This window comes from Lissotriton helveticus, chromosome 1_1, assembly GCF_964261635.1.
Source record: "Lissotriton helveticus chromosome 1_1, aLisHel1.1, whole genome shotgun sequence".
Classification (NCBI taxonomy): Eukaryota; Metazoa; Chordata; class Amphibia; order Caudata; family Salamandridae; genus Lissotriton; species Lissotriton helveticus.
The window spans coordinates 357792629-357817788 of record NC_136057.1 but is presented as its reverse complement, the minus strand read 5'-3'; the positions used below and the strand labels follow the sequence as shown (position 1 = coordinate 357817788).

At 45.7% G+C, this 25160-nt stretch overlaps 1 protein-coding gene across 1 annotated transcript in view; it reads right to left on the bottom strand.

Annotated features, from left to right (window-relative positions):
• Positions 1 to 25160, bottom strand: part of ATP6V1E1 (ATPase H+ transporting V1 subunit E1) — a 199848-nt gene that overhangs the window by 158044 nt on the left and 16644 nt on the right. Inside the window, exons 2-4 of the mRNA XM_078673633.1 lie at positions 13937 to 14002; positions 7957 to 8066; positions 5113 to 5179 (exon numbers count right to left, since the gene is read on the bottom strand). Coding sequence (XP_078529759.1) covers positions 5113 to 5179; positions 7957 to 8066; positions 13937 to 14002 — 243 coding nt within the window. The remainder of the gene's footprint in view (positions 1 to 5112; positions 5180 to 7956; positions 8067 to 13936; positions 14003 to 25160) is intronic.

Below are 25160 nucleotides of genomic sequence, written 5' to 3'. Positions count from 1 at the left end.
ATGTAAATGGATACATACCTTTGATACCATACATAAGGGTCTTAACGAGTATGAGGAGATTGCAAGACAGGCCGCGAATCTGAGAATAGGGTAATTCCACCTTTCCCCCCCTTTTTTCATGCCTGCGGAGAATATACACATGCACTCTACAGTGATGATCAGCTAACCTTACTACACCTATGTGCGGGCTTTCTACTGCAATCATATCTGTTATCCGTACTTATTATGTTGATTGATTTGCTTCCTTCAGAAAGATAACCAATTTTGTTGTATATAGTGCGTTCATGATAACTGTTGTGTTATTTGTAAATTTGCCACGACACGTTTTTCTAAATATATATAATTTCATGCATATGAATTCATGTAAAGGGCTCGCCCGTTTCTCATAATGTACATATTGTTTATGCATATGAATCTGTATAACCGGTTGACACTCTGCAGTATATCGGAATCAGTGGAACATGATAGAATATCGTGACCTTACAGGAGGCACTCTGCAGTATATCACCATTGAATGTCAGACTTTTCCGGTGCATTGAAGGCGCCACTAGACCACTGGACTCCTTTCGAAGGTTGGTCCCCTCGGGGCCCTGCCCAGATTTACTTCCCTAGCACGTCTGCAACGTGCACGCAACTGGCGCACGAGCCGGCTTTCTAATGGTCCTTCTAACACTAGGGATGGTGCTTCATCACTTGAGAGCAGACTTGAGCAATTGAAGCTCCATGCACCATAGGTAAGAGAGGATCCCCCTTTTGACAGACCACGCAGCACTATAGAGTCCAGGTAGTGCGCGGGGCTTTGTGCTTAGGTAGCGTCTTAAGTTATTGTCGTAGTATCACCCCGTCCGTGTTTCCGCTATTACACACACGGAGCTTTTATCACGGCTAATATCCAAACTTGTATCCAATCACCATAACTATGCCTATCCAATTTTTGCCTCGGTAGCGACTTAAGGAAATGCCCTAGTAACTGCCGGGCCGTGTTTTTCGCTCACAAACACGCGGGACGTGCATCACGGCAAACACACTACCCTTCTATTAGATCACGATAACGATGCCTATCACTATTCAACTAGCACCTCTGCGCCGAACACTATATATATTTTCGCGCCGATCACTGTCAGTAGCCATTCATGTATATAGTCCACATGTCGCTCACTATGTTTACCCGGAAGCATTGAACAATACTGTCGCCCACCACCGTTTTTAAATAGAACTTTGCACTGTTAGGAATGGCACATCCATTTAAGTAAATACTCCACAGGTTGCTCATATTGGCCGCCCATCACCAGTTTTAAACTAGTAATTGCGCCGATCACTGTATAGATGCGCCGATCCTCTCACTGTACATAGCTTATTAGGATGGCCTCTCCAGCGTGACTGGAACCAGCCAGTGTCTTACCTTTCCGTTCATGATCCACTTAGCATACATGGGTGGTACTTGACCCTAGAGTCACCTTCAGAGACCACCACATAATTTAACCTGCTTGAGTATCCCACACTACCAGGCTTTTTCGTGTATTATAGGAATTTTCCATGGTGACGTTAAGATGATGTTGGAATCGCACTTAACCCCCTGAGCAGCACTTGAGGCGACTTGGAACCCCCAGCTGCTCCAGTATGGATTTTTCCTGGGTAGCCACTCTGGCAACAGGAATAGGTCAGTAATCGATTCAATGACCATTGCACCATGACCACAAGATTAGCGCCCACGCCTAATATACATCTACCCCTTTTTAGGTTGCCCCCCTCCCTTGTCCTGAAGAAGACTCGCCGCTGAGGTCGCAAACTACCCTCACAGCACAAGTCGAGTCGAAACGTCGACACCTTTCCACCTTGTAGACCTGTACCGCCCTCCCCAGATTGATCCATGAAAATGCATTGTATGCAGGATATATGAGTTCACAGATTACATGTAAATTTATAAAACGTGTATTGGCCAGGCCTTGTTTGACTGGATTGCTGTCCCAGTCTGTTGAAATATCTAATTGTTATTTTTGTATCCTTCTTTGACTTATACCTTCCTATTCACCACCACTTTCCTACCTTCTCCTTCCTTGCAACCTCGTACATGCTCTTAAATTGTTAAAATAAACTACGCATAAGCAATTAATTAATTGTCTTGGCGCTATTTCCATTGTGGTCATGCTGAATACAGGTACTCTTTAAATTTTGACTGGAGTATAGATGCTTTAAACGCCTGCTTTTGATATAAATGATCAGTATTGAAGTTCTCACACAATACCGACTTCTTCCATTTCGGTCATAATTTATTGTTTAAAATATTGGTTACGGACCACTCTTATATTCCTGTATTGCACCCAGGTCCGATTGACTTTGGCGTTACCCTGTTATTTGTAAAGACTATGGCCCACCATGGTCGCCTAACCCCGTATCTGGCCTTGCTCTTCATAGACTTTGAGAAGGCCTTTGATACGGTGGACTGGAAGTACCTTAAGGATGTGCTGGAGAGGATGGGCTTCGGCCTCCCCTTCCGCCACCTGGTCAGGGTCCTTTATACTAACCCCAGAGCCCGTGTTCTCATTAACGGCGAGCTTTCTGAGACATTCCCAATCCGGAGGGGCATGCGTCAGGGGTGCCCCGCTCTCACCCCTCCTGGCGGCGCTCATCCAGCAGGACCCACTCATCCTAGGTTGGGCCTGAGACTTGAGTCAGGTTGAGAAGATAGCCCTTTACGCAGACGACGACCTGCTTTATCTGGCGGACCCGGACAGTTCTGGCCCCTGATGCCTGGAGCTCCTCTGACTCAACCCGGCAAAATCAACTTTGGTCCCTTTACATCCCTCCCGGGCTTGCTTTGACTGGCAGACGAATATCCCCCTTCGGAGGCAATCGTTCAAATACCGTCTGGATTACCCTTCTGTCAGAGCTCGAATGGGCTTTGAATGTCGCGCCTTTGGTCACCAGGATGAAGTCAGACCTCAAGAAATGGCAGGCCCTCCCCCTTAATCCCCTGGGCTGAAGTGAGCTCTTTAAAATGATGAGCCTCCCCCGCTTCTTTTACATTTTGCAGATCACCATCCACCTACCGGGGAGTTGGTTCCGGGAACTAGACGGTGTTCTTACCCAGTTTCTCTGGGGAGGAGGGAGGCCGCGTTTATCCTTGGCGCACTGTCGTATCTCCCCCTTTGATGGAGGCATGGGAGTGACTAATCTCCACCTCTACTACTTGGCCACGAGGCCTATTGTGATCCACGACTGGTTTGCGGGTGGCTGGTCCAACCCAGCATACCGAGTGGAACTCACCACAATGGACTTCGCGCAGATCCAGTCATTCTTATACGGTAGTCCGGTGCCGCAGGCTCTACCCCCTGTTATGAGGACGGTACTCATGGCTTGGCCCACAGCCCTACGCCATGTGCGGTGGGACCGGAAGCTCACTCAACAAACACCGCTCTGAAACGGGGCCTGGCTACATGAGGTCTCGTCCCTGCAGGGGTTTCGCCGCTGGGACCTCATTGGAATCTCGTTGCTTGGAGACGTATGGGTGGGAAACCACATTCAATCCTTTGCCGACCTGCAACAGCGTCACGCCCTTCGCCATTCCCAATTCTATAAATATCTACAACTCAGACATGCCCTCCATGCACAAATTTCATCCCCTGCCTCTTTTCCAGAGTTCAGCCCGCTGGAGGCTCAGGTGATGATGGGGAACCTGGGGAGAGGGGGATAGGCGGGCGGGGGGACTATCCCGCATATACCGGTCACTGGTGAATAATGGTCCCGCATCCCTGGACCGACTCAGGGCTCGATGGGAGGGATGGGGGGGATGGTTGGGCCCCCTAGAGGAGGTGGACTGGCGAGATGCCCTTATGGCACCCAAAACCCTGACCACATCCTCCAAGTTGCGCCTGGTCCAACTTTATTACCTTCATGCAGTCTACCTCACTCCTTCGCGCCTATTCCGGGCCCGTATGAGACCTTCCCCAGCATGTACATGCTGTGACGCTGCTCCAGCGGACTTCTATCACATGGTATGGCAATGTCCGGCTTTAGCGCCGTTCCGGAGAGGGGTAGAACTTGAACTCAAGCAGGCCCTGGGATGGGAGGTTCCCCATGATTGCTGCTGGGCGTGTTCGACGGCCTGGATGGCTCCAGGGCAGATAAGCGCTTTCTGGGGACGGCCGTGGCAGTGGCAAAAAGATATAGCTGCGCTTTGGACCCAGGCCAAGGCGCCGACTGTACAGAAATGGAGAAGAGGTGTGGATTGGCGTGGAATGCAGGAGGAGTCTCACTTCGAAGCCCGGGGTTGCCCGGACTTATTTGGTAAAGTGTGGGTAAATGGTTTAATCTGCTACCAATGTGATCTGCCTAATTTTATGTACCTGCAATGAATATTTGACCTGCCGTACCCAGCTCAGCTGGGCCACCCATGTCTTGTTGGCTGTGTATCCTGCCATGTTCCTTCCAATGATAAGTGATCTGCTGCCAATGAATTTTCGTGCTTTTGAAAATCTAATAAAGTTGATTATAAAACAAAAATGACAAGGAGGAGCAAATTTTCTCTGAAGCATTGCAATAAAATTAGATTTATAGTTGGAAATTATTAATGCTAAAATAAGCAAACTGGAAAAGAAATGAAAACACGGCATAAGAGACAAACCCTTTCAACAAGATGAACATGCTTCTAGAATTTCAGTGTTAAGTTTAAATCCTCTTACCACTGCCTGGAGTACAAAATTAAACCTGCTGTGAAGAAATAAGACTAAAAGCCCGTTACTGGGTTTGAAAATTTGACAAGATACACAGGTAATGACAAAGCGTGCTCTGCAAACTTTCAGCTTCTCCCATCTGGTAAAGTATACATACCCACTGGGATAAATATATATTTTAGAACAGATCAAGTTTAGAACTAATTGTTGTAAACTAGTTCACCTAGCAATGCAAGAGCATAGGTTCAAAAAGGTACTGCAATTTAAAGTATTTACTTAAAAGCATTTTCTTCTGGTAGAAAGCATCAACGGTATTAGAATACATCGATAGACATAGTTTATTTTTTTATCTTCATAGCAGGTTCTACTAAGAATGACAGAAGATGCAACTTCAAACCCTGGAATGAAAAGTTGATGCCATATAGCAGCTTATACTCACTGAGATAAGATCATCCCTGGCCTTCAGGACTTTCAATCTGGCCTGATTCATCAAGTTTGACATTTGACTGTAAATCACATGGAAAGAAGATAATTAGAATAGAAAACAAAGTTTAATCCTATTTCCAAGTTATCTATAATGCTTCTTCTAATATAACACAAAGGAAAACAGGAAAACTTTTTCAACAAAGTGAGGCATTCAAAAAGTACACAGACTAGCAGTCAACTGTAACTGGAAAGACCACAAAGGAATATAAGCATAATGGTTCAGTTATAGCTCTTATAATTACACTGTTCTGTATAAGATAGGCACTGGGGACAAAGCAAGGGCACAATCACAACCAATTTCATACCATAGCAATACAGGTGGCAATAATGTCTCTAGTTGTAAAGCAACCAATTTCAGGTTAGTCACACATGCTATCTTCCAAAACAAAATTACCCTAGTTCTCATTCATGTATTTCATCCTTCTTCCAATTTAAACTTTCTGATGCCCTTTTGGATTACAGTCAAACCCCCATCTGTTAATCTTGCATCCCCATGATCAAAACATAAATCTGGCACATGGCCTGGCCACAATATCATGACAGGATAGGAGTTAATGAAGTTTCATGGCTAGATGTGTCCCCTCAATATAAATTGGATGTAAAAAATGTTTTCCAGCTAAGATGTGATGTTCTATGCCAGGTGGAAGCCCTGCGAGCCGAAAGCTACAAAAGACCAAAATTTGAGTGCTTTTAGTGATTATAGAATTTAATTCGAACCAGGTATCAGCATGTCCCTGTAATCTAATACTAAATATATTCTTTTTTTCATTCCTGGTTGATGGCCCTTTTTTCTTCAATAAAGTTTTTGTGCATATCTCTCTCTCTCTCCTATACTATCTTATTTCAACAATATATGTTGGTCCACAGAGGTTCTTCGAGTCATTTTTGCTTGGATGCTGGATACAGGAGAAAAAATAAGAGGTTACTTAGTAGATTTTTTCAGATTGATATCCAATGTCCAGTAAATGTTGAAGGGTCATCTGTCTGCCTTAATATGTCTGCAATAACAGGTTTTTCCCACTGTATTTTTACACCGACTTTGAAACTGCTATTCTAGATAATTCTCCAGTTTACCCTCCATGTGCCTGGTTGAATAGTTCTGTCAGAGTGTTTTAAAGAAGTTGGAAATGTGTTGAGGATAATGATCTCTTTCTGGATGAGGAATGATAGTAAATTCAATGCATTTATCAAAATCTGTGACATGCAAAAGTGATTAATCTATAATAGTTCAATTATCTGCCATTTGAAAGGTGAAATGGACTGGTTGATCATTCTGATATCTGCTACAGAGTTGTTTGAATACTACATTTCTAAGTAATAATATCATTTTCCTACCATTTGCAGTCATTTTAGCTATTTAAAAACTATTTGAGGAATAGCAAATTGTTCCTCCAATATATCTATGGCAGTTACCTTGCTCTCTCATAATAAGCTTATTTTAAGACCCCAGTTAATAAAGTAGTTCCTTCTGCATCAAGATCAATTACATTTTCCAGCTCTCTAAAACAGAAGTCAAGTAGGCTTTCATAAGTTATCTCATGTAAATATTGTTAAGAGTAAGATACTTTTTTTCCTTTCAATTTGAAGAACATTTTCAATACTTTTTAAAATTCCTAACGGCTCATATATTCCGAAATATTTGTTTGGTTCCTTTACAGGTGCTTAAATTGTGTACTAGAAAAAAAATGACATCCTGCAGCCTTTTCCTTCATACACCCTGTACCTAGCAAGATTGTCGCAAAGTTAATTTTTACAAAACCTTTCTGATTTTGTAGTCAAAGAAACACGGGTAAACACCAACCTACCTTTTAAAAGAACAAACAGCAATTTGCCAGAAGACATTGCCTAACATTTAACTTCAGTCTCTGGAAACACAGCAAATGTACCAAGATTAAAAATATATAAATAAAGGGCTCTTTATTGCTCAATCCTCTTCTGAACTCCTGCATGGTCACAGGCATACCTGATTGACACTTAGCACCAGAGATAAGTTGAATCAGTAATGCAGAAAGATCATTCTCTGAGGAAAGTGAATTGCTCGAACATGATTTGCTTGAACATAATGTGGGCAGAAATTTCAAATGGGTTGCCATAAGTGGCGGGTTGAACAGTAACCCATCCTTATCACCAAAAGTATAGCAGTGCACATATGAAGTATGAAACCTTTTCATAGAAACACAATACATTTATTACAACATACTGAGCTGCAGCGAATGCTCTGTGAAGTAGCATACAAGTAAGACAGCTGAAAACACAAGCACTCTCAAAAAGTGCCTCATGAAATAGCAAAAAAAATAACAACAAAAAAAAGGTACTGGAAACTAAGTACTTGTGGAAGAACACAAGGGCCCAATCAGAGATGTGGCAAAGTGGAAATTCTCTACAGGAGACACCAAGACATGCTGGGCGGCCTAAAACAACTAAATCCAGTGAATAGAATGTAAGCAAATGTGAGTTCCAAAACACAATCGCAATGCTAAGCGATAGGCAGAATGCATTTCTAGATAAGCTTTCAGTATGTGCCCAGTATTTCTTTGCAACCAGACAGCTGGGGTGTCTGGTTAGCTTCTACCTAAAAATAAGGAGAAAAGCCACTGAATCAGAAGCATCGAACTGAGAGACAAGAAAGCCATCTACTTATGAGCAAGGCGAGGTGCAGACCCAATAACCACTTTGCATTTTATTCTAGTTAACAGCTCTTCAGAGAGCGAAAACTAATTGTACATTAAAAATAATAATTAAGAATGCTCCATGTCACTCCACAAGACCCCGTTTTTCTCCTGTAAACTTAACTTACATTTTCTTCTGCTGTTCTATCTGCTTCTCCTTCTTTTCATAGTACTCCATGATCTTCAATCGCTGGGTCTGCACAAGACGACCTTTCTCAATGTTAAACTCTTCTTCTGCCTGTAGAGAGAGCAAGTGAAAACAGAGAGAGCTAATATTACACACTGGAAAGTGGTCATAAATTTTGCAGAGCAAGTTAGAGCTAAACCCAGAGCTTGAAGATATCTCAAAATGCCTGTTTGTGAAAATTACAGTAACACCAAGGAGATACAGCAATGCTATTTTAAGCAGCAAATGAAAGCTTAAACAAGGCATTTACAATTTTTCTTAATTTAAAATGCTTCTTACAATGGGTGGAGTATAGCTGCTCTTTTTAGAGCGCGAACAGGAGTTCTAGAACAATTGCAAGTGACTGCTACAGTGCATGGAGTGTTCTTTGGATGTAGAACAAGTTAGAAACATGTTGCTCATTTGGGGGTTATGCCTAAAGAGGTAGTGAAGAGGATGCCTTCCTTGGAGCCTTCTTATTGGTCCTGTCAAGTGAAAGCATTGCTGAACAGGAAACAAATAAGGTTGGGTAGTCCTGGCGTGAAGGGAGGAGAAAGTAAAGGTGTGGTATTATAGTTACTTGCATGATCACTAGGTCCAAAGACCGCTTGGCGACCAAGTATCACCATAGAAATGTCCAACTTTTTTTCATGCATCTCATAAATGTAGTAGGTCTCTTTAAGAACTCCTGTCTTTCTTTGTAGTTACAATACCCACAATACAGAGAGATAGTGTAGCTACACCAGAATCATACACTGTGCTCATGCAGGTAAATCGAGATTGAACCTGGAGTACTGCACTAATTATGGCATCCAAGTCTCTTACCGCATTTGCTCTATACATGGACTCACTGCAAATAGTTTATAAAGATTTCCTCGCTAGCCTAAAACAACTTTCGATCTGGGACTCCAACAGTCTACATGTATGTATGTAACCTAACCTTTAATTTAAATTGATGGGTCCAACACAGAGACTTGATGGGACAAAGACATAATAATTGCAAGAAATTGTATTATTATTTGAGGTGCGTGACTACCCACCTCAAGCAATGACAAACTTTGTCAGGGTGAACCCTCAAAGTCACTAAATTAACCTTAGCTCAACTTCCTGGTAGCTATGGCACAGAGCAGACATGATTATTGTAGGAGAATGTGTAAAGTAGTTATGCAGTACAAAAAACAGTAATAAAGTCAAAATCCCAAACAATAAATATCCCAAGCAAAACTAGAAAAAAAGTACAATTTAATAAACACAATTACACCAAAATAACACAAATCCAATATGTGGACCGGAGATATGAATGCTTACAGTTTAAGTAAATATAGCGCCACAAAGTGCTAATGATAGTCAATGGCCTAGGTAGACTGGGACCTAGATGCAATGTGAGGCGGACTGTGATGGAGCTTGTACACCAACCAGGTTCATCCTCAAAGATCTTACAATCTGGCTTGGTTTATTCAATTCCCAACCAACCACAGTAGTACACAGTAGGCTCTCAGGAGCACAGGGGAGGCACTTAGTGACTCACAAGGTACCAGGCAGAGGCCAGGTGCTTCTTAACAACTGGGTACTTCCAGGAAAAGACAGATTGTAGCTTGTTGTCTCCCTGCAGCCACACCGAAGGTTAACTAACTGGTCATTGAAGTCCACTTCTTTGTCCTGGGTAGGTTCAGTCCTTTGGGGGTTCTTCTCAGGTTAGAGCCAGCAGGTACAATACTCTTCTGATCTTCTACAGTCCAGAAAGTGTTCTGAAGTGGGTGTCTGGAAATGTCACATTTTTGCTTGGCATAAGCTACTGGGCAGGAGTGAGTCCTCGACACTCCCAATCAATATGGTAAAGGTTCTCAGGCCCTGACCTAACTACTTTTGCTGGAGTTCCCGTTTGCTTAACTGCAAACAGGCCCACAATACAATGTGTCCTGGCAAATCCAAGATGGTAAACGTTTTTAACCTCATTAAACTTGGGCTCTGATGGCTAGGGGTGAGTGGGGAATGTATTATGGTAATTTTAGTGTCTCTCCCATATCGAATACTAAACTCCAGTTTGAGTTAAAGCACTTTAACCACAACAAACCCAGAGATAGACTTCTACAAGGACAAAAGCAGGGACCTTCAGCATCTAGAAAGGGGATCCATAAGAACTGTCTTGGCGTCCCGTTTTATCCCTTTCAAGTTTTACAAGTGGCTCAACAGACCCGTCGAGCAGGATTTTGCACTGTAGAATCAAAAAGCATGCGCACAGCCAGTGCCCTGCATATTCTGTGGAGTTCAGATGAGTCTTCTCTGCCCATTCAGGTGGGCCTATTGTTTGCTTGTGAGGCATCGCGCACCTATTCAAGGCTGAGCACAGATTGAAAGCTGGCAAATGCGTATGCTAAATAGCCCTCTGACTGTTCAGGTACGTAAAGGGTAACTTTCTAAAAGTAATTTTTCCTTAATATTTCTTATATTAAATAAATAAAAGCACACCACTGAACTGTATTTTTAATAACTATTAAAAATAGTAGTTTTTTTTCTACCTGGTACTATTCCTGAGATACATGTATAGTATTTAATATTACTTCCCAGTATTTCTCTATCGACCAGCCAGGCTTTCCACAGTGAAAATCTCTTTTGGGCTCTAATCACTATATGGACATGTTAACTTTAAATGTCTACATGTCCTACTAATAAATACCATGCACCCTGCCTTGTAGGCTACAATTGTACATTATGTTGACTTTTTAATATTTAAAAGGAAGGTTTTTACCTGTCAAGATGATTAATTTTGACAGGGCTCAGTTTTGTACTGTTACAGTCAGGCTACAATGTTAGGCCTGAAGCCACGCGTGCACTGCAACTATAGTGGATGGCACAATAGTAGCTGCAATCCACTAGTGGAATTTAACTTTCAAGTCCTGGGTAAATTTTGTACGATAAACTAGTGTCTTGTTGGCAAGTTAAATATTCATTTAGGAGAATACCACTTTGCCCATGTTCAAAGGGGGAGCACAGGCACTTAACCACGGGTCAGCAGGGGTAAAGTGCAGAAAGTTCCGTAGCCAGCAAAAAGCCTTGGCAAAGGGCGACAAATCAGGTTGAGCTCACAGAAAAGGTGTACTTCTGCCACTAATACATAAACTTTAGCTGTTGGGTATACTGAAGAGCTAATGTGAAGGGAATGGTACGTGAGGGTGCTGTAAGTGCATATGCAACATCTGAACTTTTTAAACTGACTGATCTTTCAAGCAGCAATAAGACACATGCAGAGACATTTTTCCTTTGAAATGCTCCAGTGTTCCCTACTACAGGTACCACTGGCATACTGTCTAGACTCTATTGCCTCCAGTACTCTCACAAACTACTCGTATACGCACTTATTCTCCCCTAGCAGTGCAAGGCCCTGAAATCCAACAGTAAAATGAAAAGTATTCTATACCTTCCATAATGTGCCCATGCCCTCGTTGAGACCATCTCCTAACAGTCAAATAGCATATAGGCTTCATTAGAGTACCAATTTAGGCAATTTTGTCTTAAACACTGGAATGTGTTGGGGATCTGGAACGTTCCGTTCCCCGCTGTTCTCTGATCGTGGTGTTCCCTGCGAGTAACATAGAATGTACAGTTACGGCAGTTGCTGCCGGGAAGCTGCCATGACGGGACACAATAAATGAAGTACTCTACTTACAACCTGTGTACTTCTTTCCATTGGCGACGAGGATGGGGGAGAGTTGCGGGTTCCAAGTTAAACAAGGACTGCATGTCTACAAAAGTGGTTGATCAGCGTAAATTAGGCAAAGTTGCAGATGTGAGAGCGGTAAAATCAATCCAAGTATGCCACTGTATCAAGGAAAGTTTCTCCTGTTTGTGTTGGGGATTGGGTGAGAACCAAGAAGCCCAGTTTTGTTCGCAAGGGGACTTCTCGGTTTTCAGCTCCGGTAAAAGTGAGGGAGGTGAAAGACCATGTGTTGGTGTTCGAGAACGGGAAAACGTGGAACAAATGTGCCACCTCTGTGGTACCCCAATCCAAGGTTGTGTATGTTGGTGAGAAGATGGGTGTTCATTCTGGTTACATTTCTGCCAATACAACTCCTGTTCATTCTGGTTACTCTACCGCCGGTACAACTCCTGTTCATTCTAATTACACTCCCGCTAATGCAATTCCTTCCGGAAAGGGTGTTTGTCAGGAACGCGCCACTTCCAGGAAGATTCCTACAAGAGTTGCTCCTGTTAAGTTTCATGATTATGTTATGTATTGATTAGGTTTTGTTTGCCCTGTTGGCTAACATTTATTTTAGTTACTTTTCATTATTATATAGTGAAGGAAGGGCTGTAAGAAAGTGGCTCTGTATATACTGGACCAAAGTAAGGGTGCACAGAGTTCACAGTCCCCAGAGGTTTGGCAGAGGCTAAAGTTAGATATAACCTTACTCTCTAAAGCGGTAGCTTGGTCAGTATCAGAGGACAGTGTAAATAATTTGTTGTACACACTCAGTCAGCAAATGGTCTCATACACTCAAGAACTGAACTCTAGGCCAACTGTTTGTATAACAATATATAGTTGTTTTTATTTTAGAACCAACAAGGTATCAAAATATACTTTCTCAGACTGAGTTACTTTAGTTAAGTACTTTTCAAAGTCACCTCTGACTCTATTTAAGGACCTTTTGGCAGAGCATGCAAATATTCCTAGAACCATACTGCTTGGACCCTAATCTTATTTCATCATTTGAATTATCAAAGATTTTAATTTTTTTTCCAATGCAAGACATTGACATCCAAAGGTTGGCCAGGGTTTAACCGGGAATGAACAAGTTTAACCATCTGAGAAGGTGGTTGCCAACTTCTTAAACTTGCAACAAGTTCATATGCCCAACATTAATATAGGAGAGTTTTATTTTTTTCTACGGGAGATATTCTATCGCCAAAATGTTTCCAGGATCACTTGTCTCAATTATCAACACATTAATGAACATCACCCTATAGGAAGGGGTGCTTTCTCACATGATTAATATGCTGTGTGGAACGGAGATTCAAAAACTCCTGGAAAGCCACTGTATCTTTAATAACACTCGACCCAAATCTAACAGGCCTGCAATTTTGAGTGCTGGAGAAGTTGTAGTCCGAATGTTCCAGGTTTTGAATACAGAATAAATTAAAACTGTACAAATATAAACAACAATTTTTATTGAAAAATTGAGTTTCGTTCGACCACTATTTACTTTACAACATAAACATTCATTGTGTTTACGGTAAGTGGATTTTAATAAAAAAAAAAATCAAAATAAATACTTTCTAAAGCCTTTATCAAGGAAGAACAGGATGCCCGCTCTTGCTTGAAATTGGGGACCACATACCTTGCATCCTGATTATTTTATTGCAAGTTTTGTTTGAGATTCTGCAGTGAAACATTATACTTTTCTCTAAGTGCTCGGCTATTGTCAACAAATCAGAAACAGCAGAAATAATGCAGTTGTACATAATTTAGAGAATGTGTGGAAAAAGAAAAAACTTGACTTGTTGGGATTCTGCTTCAACTTGTGCTATCACAAAAGAAAACAGAACCAGTCGTTGAACATTTCTTATATTTTGAAAGGCTGTGTAATTTATCAAATAAAACAGAATTTAACTCATCACACAAATAAATGGAAGAAATATGTAGTTTTTTATAAAAAAGGAACGCAGTAAAATATCTTAACGGTTATTTATGGAAACTCTGTTGCAAGTCAAAATATTAGGTTTAGATTAACTCTACATTCTTTACTTTGTGCACCTTTTACTCAAAAAAGCGAAATATTCATTTTTATACAATTCCCCAGCTTGACTAGTGATATAATTCACTCTCCAAGATCTGACTGCTTTGTGTATTGCTGCAGTGTGTCAAATGAAAATAAATATTAAGCTTTCACAACAAATTTGTGATCTTTCATCAAGGGCACAACTGAAAAGGTTGTTGATATTACCTTGGCATCAATTTCTTCTGCCTTCTCATTAGCCTCCTGCTCGATGAAGGCCATCATATGTTTGATCTGTGGGGAAAATATAATGGAAAATATAATGGGCAATTATTAAATGCTGTTCAGATTTCATTGCATGACTATTTTTTCTACTTTTTATAATTGAATGCTCCCAATAAACACTTCCACGTCACTTTACTGGTGACTGCAAAAGTTGACAGTAGTCAAGATCTGGTAGCCATGTAAGTTGAAGGACCGCCTATCGACCGCCCATAAGGAAGACAGAGGAGGAGAATGGGAGATTTTAAAAAGAAAAAATGAAGTACACCTACATCAGAGCAGACATTTTTACATGTTACCTGGTGAAACGATTCTGCAACGTAACTTTGTTCTTTTGTTATACCGTCATGTGTACTGTTCTTTGGTAAACTACCTATCTGTATCGGAAACTGTTCATTTGTAAAGCCCTCCAACACCCTTTTTGGTCTTGTTTGCACTATATAAAACTGCAAAATAAAGGAGGACTCCCCAGTTTATAGACATTATGACCTGAAAGTTAAATAAAAGTTGTTTTGACTTTATTTACTTACATTTTTACGGTCGTCCTTCATAGTGCAGTTGCACCTTTCAAGCAAAAACTACTGTAATGATATGTGATTCACCATCTTGTCTTGCTGAACAATTATGTGCCAGTTAAGTGATCTTCACCAACTTACTTGGAAAGCAACAACAATTCAATAGTCCAAATAAGAGCGGAAAAAAATGAGAAAAGGAGCGAGTGAAAAATACAGAAAAAGAGAAAAGGAGAGTGAAAAAAGAGACAAAGGAAAACAAGAGGAAAACACAATGGCTCCAAGCTCACCATGTAGTAACAAACTTACTTGGTTCAGTTTGTTAACTGAAAGTGTAGTGTAGTTCCTATAGTCCCAATAGGCTCTGCGCATTGGAATAATATCTTCAGTAGTGTAGACGTAGGACTGAGGTGAACTAGGTCTCTACTGACTATATTAGACTTAAGTTTTTTGCCAGCTAGCTCAGAGTTCACTAGAAACTTTCTCGAATAAGGGAGGAGGAGTTTAACCTCCCTGGATAGACAAGAAGGGATTTAGTTTCTGACAACCATAAAACATGACAACTTTGCTCTCCCTGAATAAGAGTGTATCTCTAGAGTCGTGTGAAAACAAAAGACAGCTATTTCACTCAGTCAATAAGTGCGTACTTAGTTTCACCAGATTGCAGAGAAAAAGAGAGACGGGCGTTTTCAATAAAAGGTGTTATTTATTGAGCAGTCTCTTTCCTCATACAAGAGAAATGAATTGCTACAATTGCAATACTTATAGTTAAGTAAAGTGCATACAGTAAAAGCAGGATTATGAAATAATACTGTAAAAGCATTGATATGGTTTCTTAGCCATATGATACTTTAAAATGGATAAAATAGATACATGCATATATACATTGACTAATCGTACTCAACTGGTGCTTCTAACTACGCCTACCCCGGTGTACCTGACCTAAGCCTAATACGTGGGAAGGAGTAAGTAAGTAGCAGTTTAAGTTAAGTTTGTTTTGCCAAGAATCTGACTCAAGAATTCTCTGTAAGGGTTTAGTCAGTTCAGTACCTGGGTATTAGAAGGCAGGAGGGCTGGTATCTCTCTCTCAGGACTCGGTATCCCAGTCACCCGCAAGGGTAAGCTGGAAACGCCGGAGGCTGGATTTCTCGGCAAGAGAAAAGACAGCGTCTTTCTCAGCGCGTCAGAAGGGAGGGGCAGCGTCCGTGGGCTCTCGCATCAGCTGGGCTCTGGGCAAGTAGTAGCTGCTCCAGATTCATCACCACCGTTTGTTTGCTTAAGGCAACGTTGGTATATTTATACCTGAAAGGTGCCGGGTTTGACGTAAGGCTGGACATAAGACGTCAATAAAGATGTCACTAAGAACTGGTCGTTCTTACAGTGCTTTACAGGAGTTCTCGGACGAAATCAAAACAAAGCAGCTGGGATTTCCCATGTTGCTGGAGGCTTGGATTTGTTTAAGAACTCGGTGTGCTTTCTAGGGGGCTGGAGGAATAGGCTTGCTTAATGTGACAGCATGCGCTATGACTGAATTATGAAAAGGGTTTCTATGCCGTTGTAGGGATGTTATTGATTTATAACCGGACAAGGGCAAAGAATAGGAATATCGATTCAGGTACCTAGATAAACACACTACAAAAGTGCATGTTTTTTAGGTCGAGGACTCGTCGCACTGCTGTAAGCAGTGTGGGCGGAGCTCTGAAGATTTAATGCTTCCTAAACGGAGGCCAGCCATTGGAGGAAAGGGGCGTCAGTCGGTTCAAGCCCCGTCTTTTTCAGATTCGGAGGCGTTTTTTTAAGCTTCTTTCCATTTACTTTCTCTCCTCTTCCCATTGGCTGGAATTTTACCTTCCAGCCAATGGGAAGAGGAGAGAACGTAAACACGCCCCCAAATGCGAAAAATGACCGTGCTTTCTCCGAGGCATTTCTGCCTCGCCTCGGAGAAAGAAGATGGTTGGCGCTGTTGTATTAGCCAACTAATTGTAATATGCCCCGCCTAAGCTTGGCGGGTTTTCAGTTTCCTTTGGGAACATATGCCATCTGGCCTGCCTGAAACGTAAAGTGCCATTCTAGTCTGTGGACGTACGTCTTATAATGTCACGGTATTGACCCTTCCTAAAGGGCTTACACTGCCGACCGGAAGTTACAATTGTAATCAATCATTGAAACTTAGGTTGATGCAGTTGGTGCTTGTGATGTGTCCACCATGTTTGCGCTGAAAGACTCGGCCGATTCGGACAGTAGCCCCACTGCACTGGGAGCGGAGGAGGGTGTGGAGGTGCCCTTCACTCCTCCCGGATCGTCCACACAAAGCTCTCTACGGACCCTGCGGCCAATAACCGAGCCCGACCCCACCATGAAGGCTCGCATGTGGGACTACTTCATTTTCAAGGTGAGGGGTCTGGCAAGGCCAGAGGCTGGCAGGGGCGGTGGTCCTGCTGAACGACACGGATGCTTCTTCGTGAGGGTGGCAGAACATAATGGAGCGATGGGAGGGCGATGGGTGATCAAATTAGGCCACGGGTATGATGTGATGCAAAAACCCCGGCGATACAAATCCCCATTTACGAACCTAAAACTTCCTAAACTCACGGCGCGGCATTCCCATTGGTGTCCTCTTACAGCCCATGGAGGAGGGCGGGATTAGCGTAGGGGTGACTGGATGCGGTCGAGTCACACTGTGTGCTAGTATAGCGCACTGATTGCTTTGTTTAAAGTCTCCTAGCGGTGTACACAAAGCTTCAGTGAGTTGCTGTTGCTCCCACTGCCCCTGCTCTCCAGCTTCCTCCCGTGCCTGCCAGTTTCTATATATGTCTCTCTAGGTCCTTACTTTATTTATTGATTTGCAGTTTTATAAAGAGCGAACTCTACCCAATTTGCACAGATCAGGACGCCGGGACTAGAACCTACGACCACAATTCCAAGGTAGACAGCGCTGGCCATGACGCCACATCCTCCTCCCCCTCACCTAGGGCTTCTCTGGAGCAGCTATGACGTCGCCATACGTGTGACACCTTGAACCTGTTCTCATTTTTATGCGACTGCGCTTTGCCTCCTAGAATGTTTCAGTCATGACTCGAAGAGTCAACGCTCTTGGACCAAAACTTTGAAACAGGCATTTTCTGAGGGAATCTCCCGAAACTACGGAAATCCAACCCCGCTCCCTTTGCTGTTACTGTGACAGAAGCCTGGTTCCATAGTTTATTAAATCTGCAGCCAACGGTGAGTGCGGGCGTCTCGTGGGTCTCCCGTCCAAGGGTAGAGCGGCCCCGATTGGCAGTGGGCCGCTCCCCCGTTGCTCTCCCCGCATTTGGCTGCATACTCTCCGAGTCCCCAGAGGGGGGACGCCAACGTCGGGGGAATTTGAAAGGTTCCCCTGTCACTCCCTCACTCTCTTCTCTGGTGTCTCGCGGTGCTCACTCCAGAGATGCATCTGTGTTGGGTCCGTCAGGTCCCGGGCGAAGGTTTCCTGCGTGTGACTTACTGTTACGCGGGTCTGGGGGTCTAGTAACACAGAGCAGCCCCCCTCGAGTGCCGGCTGCCTTCTGCCCTCTGCCCAGTCTCTCATTAACAGCCATCTGTAGCTCTGATTTGCTCCGAGATATTTATGTGCGAGAATGAGGTTCCCAGGGCCAGCCCGGGCCTAGCTGAATTACCAGCTTCCATAATCACCCCAGGACCCACCTGCATTCCAGGCCATCAACATTTGGGAACAGACCCGCTCTGTGGGGCTCGTCGCCCTCTGGAGAGTCAGAAAGCAGCTGTTAAGCCATGAAAATCCCTGACAGAAATTTAAAAGTCAATGCGCCCCATTTAGCCACGCCATTGAGTATCAGGCGGTGTGAGAGGGGGCGGCAGGTGCAGGGAGAGGGGCAGAGGGGTACCAGAGTCTGGGACCATCAGTCGCATGGCTTTACTGGCTGATGCCCAGCACAGGGACAAGAATGCGCCCCGCGTCAGAAGAGACCCAGCCGCGCCTTCCTGCCCGCCCCCCAACTCCAGGCTCTGTTGACACTTGATAAGGATGCTTTCTGCAGGCAGGGAAATCTTAAGGATTTTGGGGGCCATGGGCAAAACCGTCGTATTTTGGTGGCCTCTGTTCGGACCTGCTTTGAATTTATGGTCCAGTTTCATCTTTTTTCCTGCCCTCTTTGCCCAGGTCACTGACTGCACAGAAACACTCGTCCAAGCTCTAAATGTGTTAATATCTAATATTCAGGCATAGTGGTGTGTTTTCAATATTGTGACACAGCAGCAGCTCACTAACATTACTGCAAATCTCCGTGACCTCTCCTAGGTCTCATAAATTAGGTCTGTTTTAATCTAAAATAATGTTTTATGGATGTTGCATAATACAAACACAAGATTTCTCTGCACGGGGAGGGGGGGATACAAGTCTGTACTGTCATCACACAATTAAACAGTCATTTAAACATTCATTTCGCCAGCAGAAACCCTTCCATCACCAGGGCTAGAGGGACGTCCGATTGCTTGTTGTGCTTGCTTTCCGCCCCCCCCCCCCTCGTTGTGGTTGCTTTTCGGCCCACCCCCCCCTCGTTGTGCTTGCTTTCCTGCCCCCCTCGTTGTGCTTGCTTTCCTGCCCCCCTCGTTGTGCTTGCTTTCCGCCCCCCCCCCGTTGTGCTTGCTTTCCGCCCCCCCCCCGTTGTGCTTGCTCTCCTGACCCCTGGTTGTGCTTGCTCTCCTGCCCCCTCGTTGTGCTTGCTCTCCTGCCCCCTCGTTGCGCTTGCTCTCCTGCCCCCTCGTTGCGCTTGCTCTCCTGCCCCCTCGTTGCGCTTGCTCTCCTGCCCCCTCGTTGCGCTTGCTCTCCTGCCCCCTCGTTGCGCTTGCTCTCCTGCCCCCTCGTTGCGCTTGCTCTCCTGCCCCCTCGTTGCGCTTGCTTTACGGCCCCCACCGCCCCGGTTGTGCTTGCTTTCCGCCCCGCCCCCGTTGTGCTTGCTTTCCACCCACCCCCCCCCGTTGTGCTTGCTCTCCTGACCCCTGGTTGTGCTTGCTCTCCTGACTCCTGGTTGTGGGGGGGGTGTGGGGGGGGCTCTCTGTGTGTGTGGCTATGTGTGTGTGTGGCTATGTGTGTGTGTGTGTGGCTATGTGTGTGTGTGTGTGTGGCTATGTGTGTGTGTGTGTGTGTGTGTGGCTATGTGTGTGTGTGTGTGTGTGTGGCTATGTGTGTGTGTGTGTGTGTGTGGCTATGTGTGTGTGTGTGTGTGTGTGTGGCGTGTGTGTGTGTGGCTGCGTGTGTGTGTGTGGCTGCGTGTGTGTGTGTGGCGTGTGTGTGTGTGGCTGCGTGTGTGTGTGTGGCTGCGTGTGTGTGTGGCTGCGTGTGTGTGTGTGGCTGCGTGTGTGTGGCTGCGTGTGTGTGGCTGCGTGTGTGTGGCTGCGTGTGTGTGGCTGCGTGTGTGTGGCTGCGTGTGTGTGGCTGCGTGTGTGTGGCTGCGTGTGTGTGGCTGCGTGTGTGTGGCTGCGTGTGTGTGGCTGCGTGTGTGTGGCTGCGTGTGTGTGGCTGCGTGTGTGTGGCTGCGTGTGTGTGGCTGCGTGTGTGTGGCTGCGTGTGTGTGGCTGCGTGTGTGTGGCTGCGTGTGTGTGGCTGCGTGTGTGTGGCTGCGTGTGTGGCTCTGTGTGTGGCTGCGTGTGTGTGGCTCTGTGTGTGGCTGCGTGTGTGGCTCTGTGTGTGGCTCTGTGTGTGGCTCTGTGTGTGGCTCTGTGTGTGGCTCTGTGTGTGGCTCTGTGTGTGGCTCTGTGTGTGGCTCTGTGTGTGGCTCTGTGTGTGGCTCTGTGTGTGGCTCTGTGTGTGGCTCTGTGTGTGGCTCTGTGTGTGGCTCTGTGTGTGGCTCTGTGTGTGGCTCTGTGTGTGGCTCTGTGTGTGGCTCTGTGTGTGGCTCTGTGTGTGGCTCTGTGTGTGGCTCTGTGTGTGGCTCTGTGTGTGGCTCTGTGTGTGGCTCTGTGTGTGGCTCTGTGTGTGGCTCTGTGTGTGGCTCTGTGTGTGGCTCTGTGTGTGGCTCTGTGTGTGGCTCTGTGTGTGGCTCTGTGTGTGGCTCTGTGTGTGGCTCTGTGTGTGGCTCTGTGTGTGGCTCTGTGTGTGGCTCTGTGTGTGGCTCTGTGTGTGGCTCTGTGTGTGGCTCTGTGTGTGGCTCTGTGTGTGGCTCTGTGTGTGGCTCTGTGTGTGGCTCTGTGTGTGGCTCTGTGTGTGGCTCTGTGTGTGGCTCTGTGTGTGGCTCTGTGTGTGGCTCTGTGTGTGGCTCTGTGTGTGGCTCTGTGTGTGGCTCTGTGTGTGGCTCTGTGTGTGGCTCTGTGTGTGGCTCTGTGTGTGGCTCTGTGTGTGGCTCTGTGTGTGGCTCTGTGTGTGGCTCTGTGTGTGGCTCTGTGTGTGGCTCTGTGTGTGGCTCTGTGTGTGGCTCTGTGTGTGGCTCTGTGTGTGGCTCTGTGTGTGGCTCTGTGTGTGGCTCTGTGTGTGGCTCTGTGTGTGGCTCTGTGTGTGGCTCTGTGTGTGGCTCTGTGTGTGGCTCTGTGTGTGGCTCTGTGTGTGGCTCTGTGTGTGGCTCTGTGTGTGGCTCTGTGTGTGGCTCTGTGTGTGGCTCTGTGTGTGGCTCTGTGTGTGGCTCTGTGTGTGGCTCTGTGTGTGGCTCTGTGTGTGGCTCTGTGTGTGGCTCTGTGTGTGGCTCTGTGTGTGGCTCTGTGTGTGGCTCTGTGTGTGGCTCTGTGTGTGGCTCTGTGTGTGGCTCTGTGTGTGGCTCTGTGTGTGGCTCTGTGTGTGGCTGTGTGTGTGGCTGTGTGTGTGGCTGTGTGTGTGGCTGTGTGTGTGGCTGTGTGTGTGGCTGTGTGTGCGGCTGTGTGTGCGGCTGTGCGTGTGCGTGGCTGTGCGTGTGCGTGGCTGTGCGTGTGCGTGGCTGTGCGTGGCTGTGCGTGTGCGTGGCTGTGCGTGGCTGTGCGTGTGCGTGGCTGTGCGTGTGCGTGGCTGTGCGTGTGCGTGGCTGTGCGTGTGCGTGGCTGTGCGTGTGCGTGGCTGTGCGTGTGCGCGGCTGTGCGTGTGCGCGGCTGTGCGTGTGCGTGGCTGTGCGTGTGCGTGGCTGTGCGTGTGCGTGGCTGTGCGTGTGCGTGGCTGTGCGTGTGCGTGGCTGTGCGTGGCTGTGCGTGTGCGTGGCTGTGCGTGTGCGTGGCTGTGCGTGTGCGTGGCTGTGCGTGTGCGTGGCTGTGCGTGTGCGTGGCTGTGCGTGTGCGTGGCTGTGCGTGTGCGTGGCTGTGCGTGTGCGTGGCTGTGCGTGGCTGTGCGTGTGCGTGGCTGTGCGTGTCTCTGCGCGTGCGTGGCACTGTGTGGCTGTGTGCGTGTGTGCGTGTGTGCGCGTGTGTGCGTGTGTGCGCGTGTGTGCGTGTGTCCGTGTGTGCGTGTGTCCGTGTGTCCGTGTGTCCGTGTGTCCGTGTGTGCGTGTGTGCGGCTCTGCGCGTGCGTGCGGCTCTGCGCGTGCGTGCGGCTCTGCGCGTGTGGCTCTGCGCGTGTGGCTCTGCGCGTGTGGCTCTGCGCGTGCGTGGCTCTGCGCGTGCGTGTGTGGCTCTGAGCGTGCGTGTGTGGCTCTGAGCGTGCGTGTGTGGCTCTGAGCGTGCGTGTGTGGCTCTGAGCGTGCGTGTGTGGCTCTGAGCGTGCGTGTGTGGCTCTGAGCGTGCGTGTGTGGCTCTGAGCGTGCGTGTGTGGCTCTGAGCGTGCGTGTATGGCTCTGAGCGTGCATGGCTCTGCGCGTGCGTGTATGGCTCTGCGCGTGCGTGCGTGTATGGCTCTGCGCGTGCGTGTGTGTGGCTCTGCGCGTGTGTGTGTGTGGCTCTGCGCGTGCGTGGCTCTGCGCGTGCGTGTGTGGCTCTGCGCGTGCGTGGCTCTGCGCGTGCGTGTGTGGCTCTGCGCGTGCGTGTGTGGCTCTGCGCGTGCGTGTGTGGCTCTGCGCGTGTGTGTGTGTGGCTCTGCGCGTGTGTGTGTGTGGCTCTGCGCGTGTGTGTGTGGCTCTGCGCGCGTGTGTGTGTGGCTCTGCGCGCGTGTGTGTGTGTGGCTCTGCGGGTGTGGCTCTGTGTGTGTGGCTCTGTGTGTGTGTGTTGGCTCTGTCGCTCTGTGTGTAGCTTTTTTGGAAGGTGGCTCAGTGTGGGTGGCTCCGTCTGGGTGTGTGTAGCTTTTTTGGTAGGTGGCTCTGTGTGGGGGTGGCTCCGTGTGGGGGTGGCTCCGTGTGGGGGTGGGTGGCTTTGTATGTGTGGCTCTGTGTGGGTGCAAATGCAATAGGTCTCGCATTTGCGAGCGATTAAAAACAAAAACATTTTTTTTTTAAATGTCATGAGCAATGCCAATAGCTCTACCTTTAATAATGCCGAGACCATTGCATTGTAAATGCTTGTTTGTTACTGCAATTCATAATTAAAAAGAAACAAGTTCTGTGTATGTCAAAGATGACCTAAAAAAATTCTGATAGTACTTCAAGAGATCAGGGGAGGGAGTGACCAAAACGGTTGGCAATTAGAATGGGAGAGGACACAAATAAATGTTGCAAAATAGCAGAGTTTCAGTATTTGAGCAAGGCTGAAACTTGCTTTGTTCTACGTTCACATGATTCAGCACGGTGGGCAAGACCATTGTCCGGTTGAGCAGATCTCAATCACCTGCATGCATTTGAAAGAGCACCTTGTAGACTTCAATAGTGTTAGCCATGGGGCACCAGTACCATGGTGGATAAGGTAATGTGCGAGTTCACCTCAACAAAAAGTTCTCCGATCTCAGAGGAGGACAGGTATAGTATAGTCTTACTTGATGAATACCTACCTATATGAATGAGGTAATGGATTTATGTCAATGTATTCCCTTCCTTTTATGCCTGTATGTTCTTGGACACACGGACAAAGGATGCTGTGGTATACAGAGTCATGTGTCAATGACCCGTCCAGAAGTGGTAGGCCCTCCTGATATTTGTCATCTAAGGCTTTAATGGCTCTTCCCATATACAGGTTTATGACAGCTAACTGGGGGAAAGCTTGATTGGTGATCATGTCAGAGGTCCCTTTCCGCATAAAAGCAGTGGAGTTGACAAGCTGCTTTTCTTCCCATTACTTCTGGTTCAATTTGAAGGTTTGAAATTGGGTGGTAGCTAGACAGATTAATAAAATCTGCAATGGGCTTCTTTGTGTGGAAAAGGACAATTGGGAAGCTTTTGGGCCAAGAAATGGAAGTAAAACAAGTCTATAATTTAGACCAGTAAGAGGAACAAGGAGCCAATTCTCTCTTTGAAGCACTTGGCTGAGCATGGCAATGTCTAAGATATGATGCCTTGATTTTGCTCAGATTTTGTTAAAGTTTCGGCAATCACTAGCATGAAGGTGGTAAATGTAAATTCAGGTTATTAATTTATATAGAGTAACTAGGATCAAGGCGCCAAACAAAAAAAATAACTGGGACCAAAAGATACATGAAAGTATAGAAAGGTGACATCATAATTTGCCTGAACAGACAGGATTTGAGCCCTTTCCCAAAAGCGCGGGGATGTGCGTATTATACGAGACTGGTGGACAGAGTTTCATGCAGAAGTGCTGCCCTGGAAAAAGATGGCTTCCTTGCTAACAAACATTTAAATCTGGGAACTGAGAACAACTGTTCTTGCACCTTAGGCCTCTGGATCTGCCCGAGACAGTCAGCAATTCTGATAAATAAGGAGAACTATTGTTGTATATGGCCTTTCAGACAAGGACACAAAACTTGAAAGGTATTGGCATACATTGCGTATATGGTAGAAGAATTAGTGTTTTCATTTAATTTGGGATGGTGATTTTTGACAATCCGAAGAGCCTGTTTAGATGCTGGCATCCTCTATCCTTGCTCTTTTTCGTGCAAATTACCACCTTCTGATAGTACTCTACTTAGAACTTGCAGACCAGTTTACCTTTCATCGTGTTAAATTTTGTCCACAGGGGTTCCAGCACTTTAGATTGCATGTTTATGATTACCATAGGTTTAGTTAACACTTTATTCACAGCTTTGCATCCAGACTTAGTTTTGCTCGGTTAGAGAGGGGCTCCAATATTCGAGGTGCTTAAGATAAGTGTGTGTAAAAGCTAGTCTGGAACTTGCAATGTTGAATCATTAACTGAGTTCTGTGGAAGGTTAGCTTGACTAAGTCCTAAAATGTTTGAGGACTTTTTTTTCGGATCTACAACATTGTGTTCCAGTTAACAGAGAGAGGAGTGCTTTAGGTTTGTAACCTATGTTTCACAGTGGACAGATGCAGTGAATAATCCGACCAGAAGGAAGATGTGATTATGTCTTCAATCGGACCAGTAAGAAGATGAGTTCATGTCTTCAATCCAACCAGTAGGAAGGTGTGATCTTCATATCTTTGAGCTTAACAGTAGAGGAGAAACTGAAAATAATAATATTTACATTGTGATTGGCAGTACCCACTGATCATGCAGTTGCCAGGTGAGTACCAGATTGTGCACGTTGCCATTAAGATCCTGTGCCTTTTAGTTCTGAAAGCTGTCCACCTAGAGATTCAGACCTCCTAAAAGTAGTATTTTTGAGATAATTACTGTATCATGTTGAACAATTCATTCATAAATTCCTTATTGTAGCTGGAAGAGAATACCCAGGAAGAAGGTATGGTCAAACTCATGGAATTTAATTA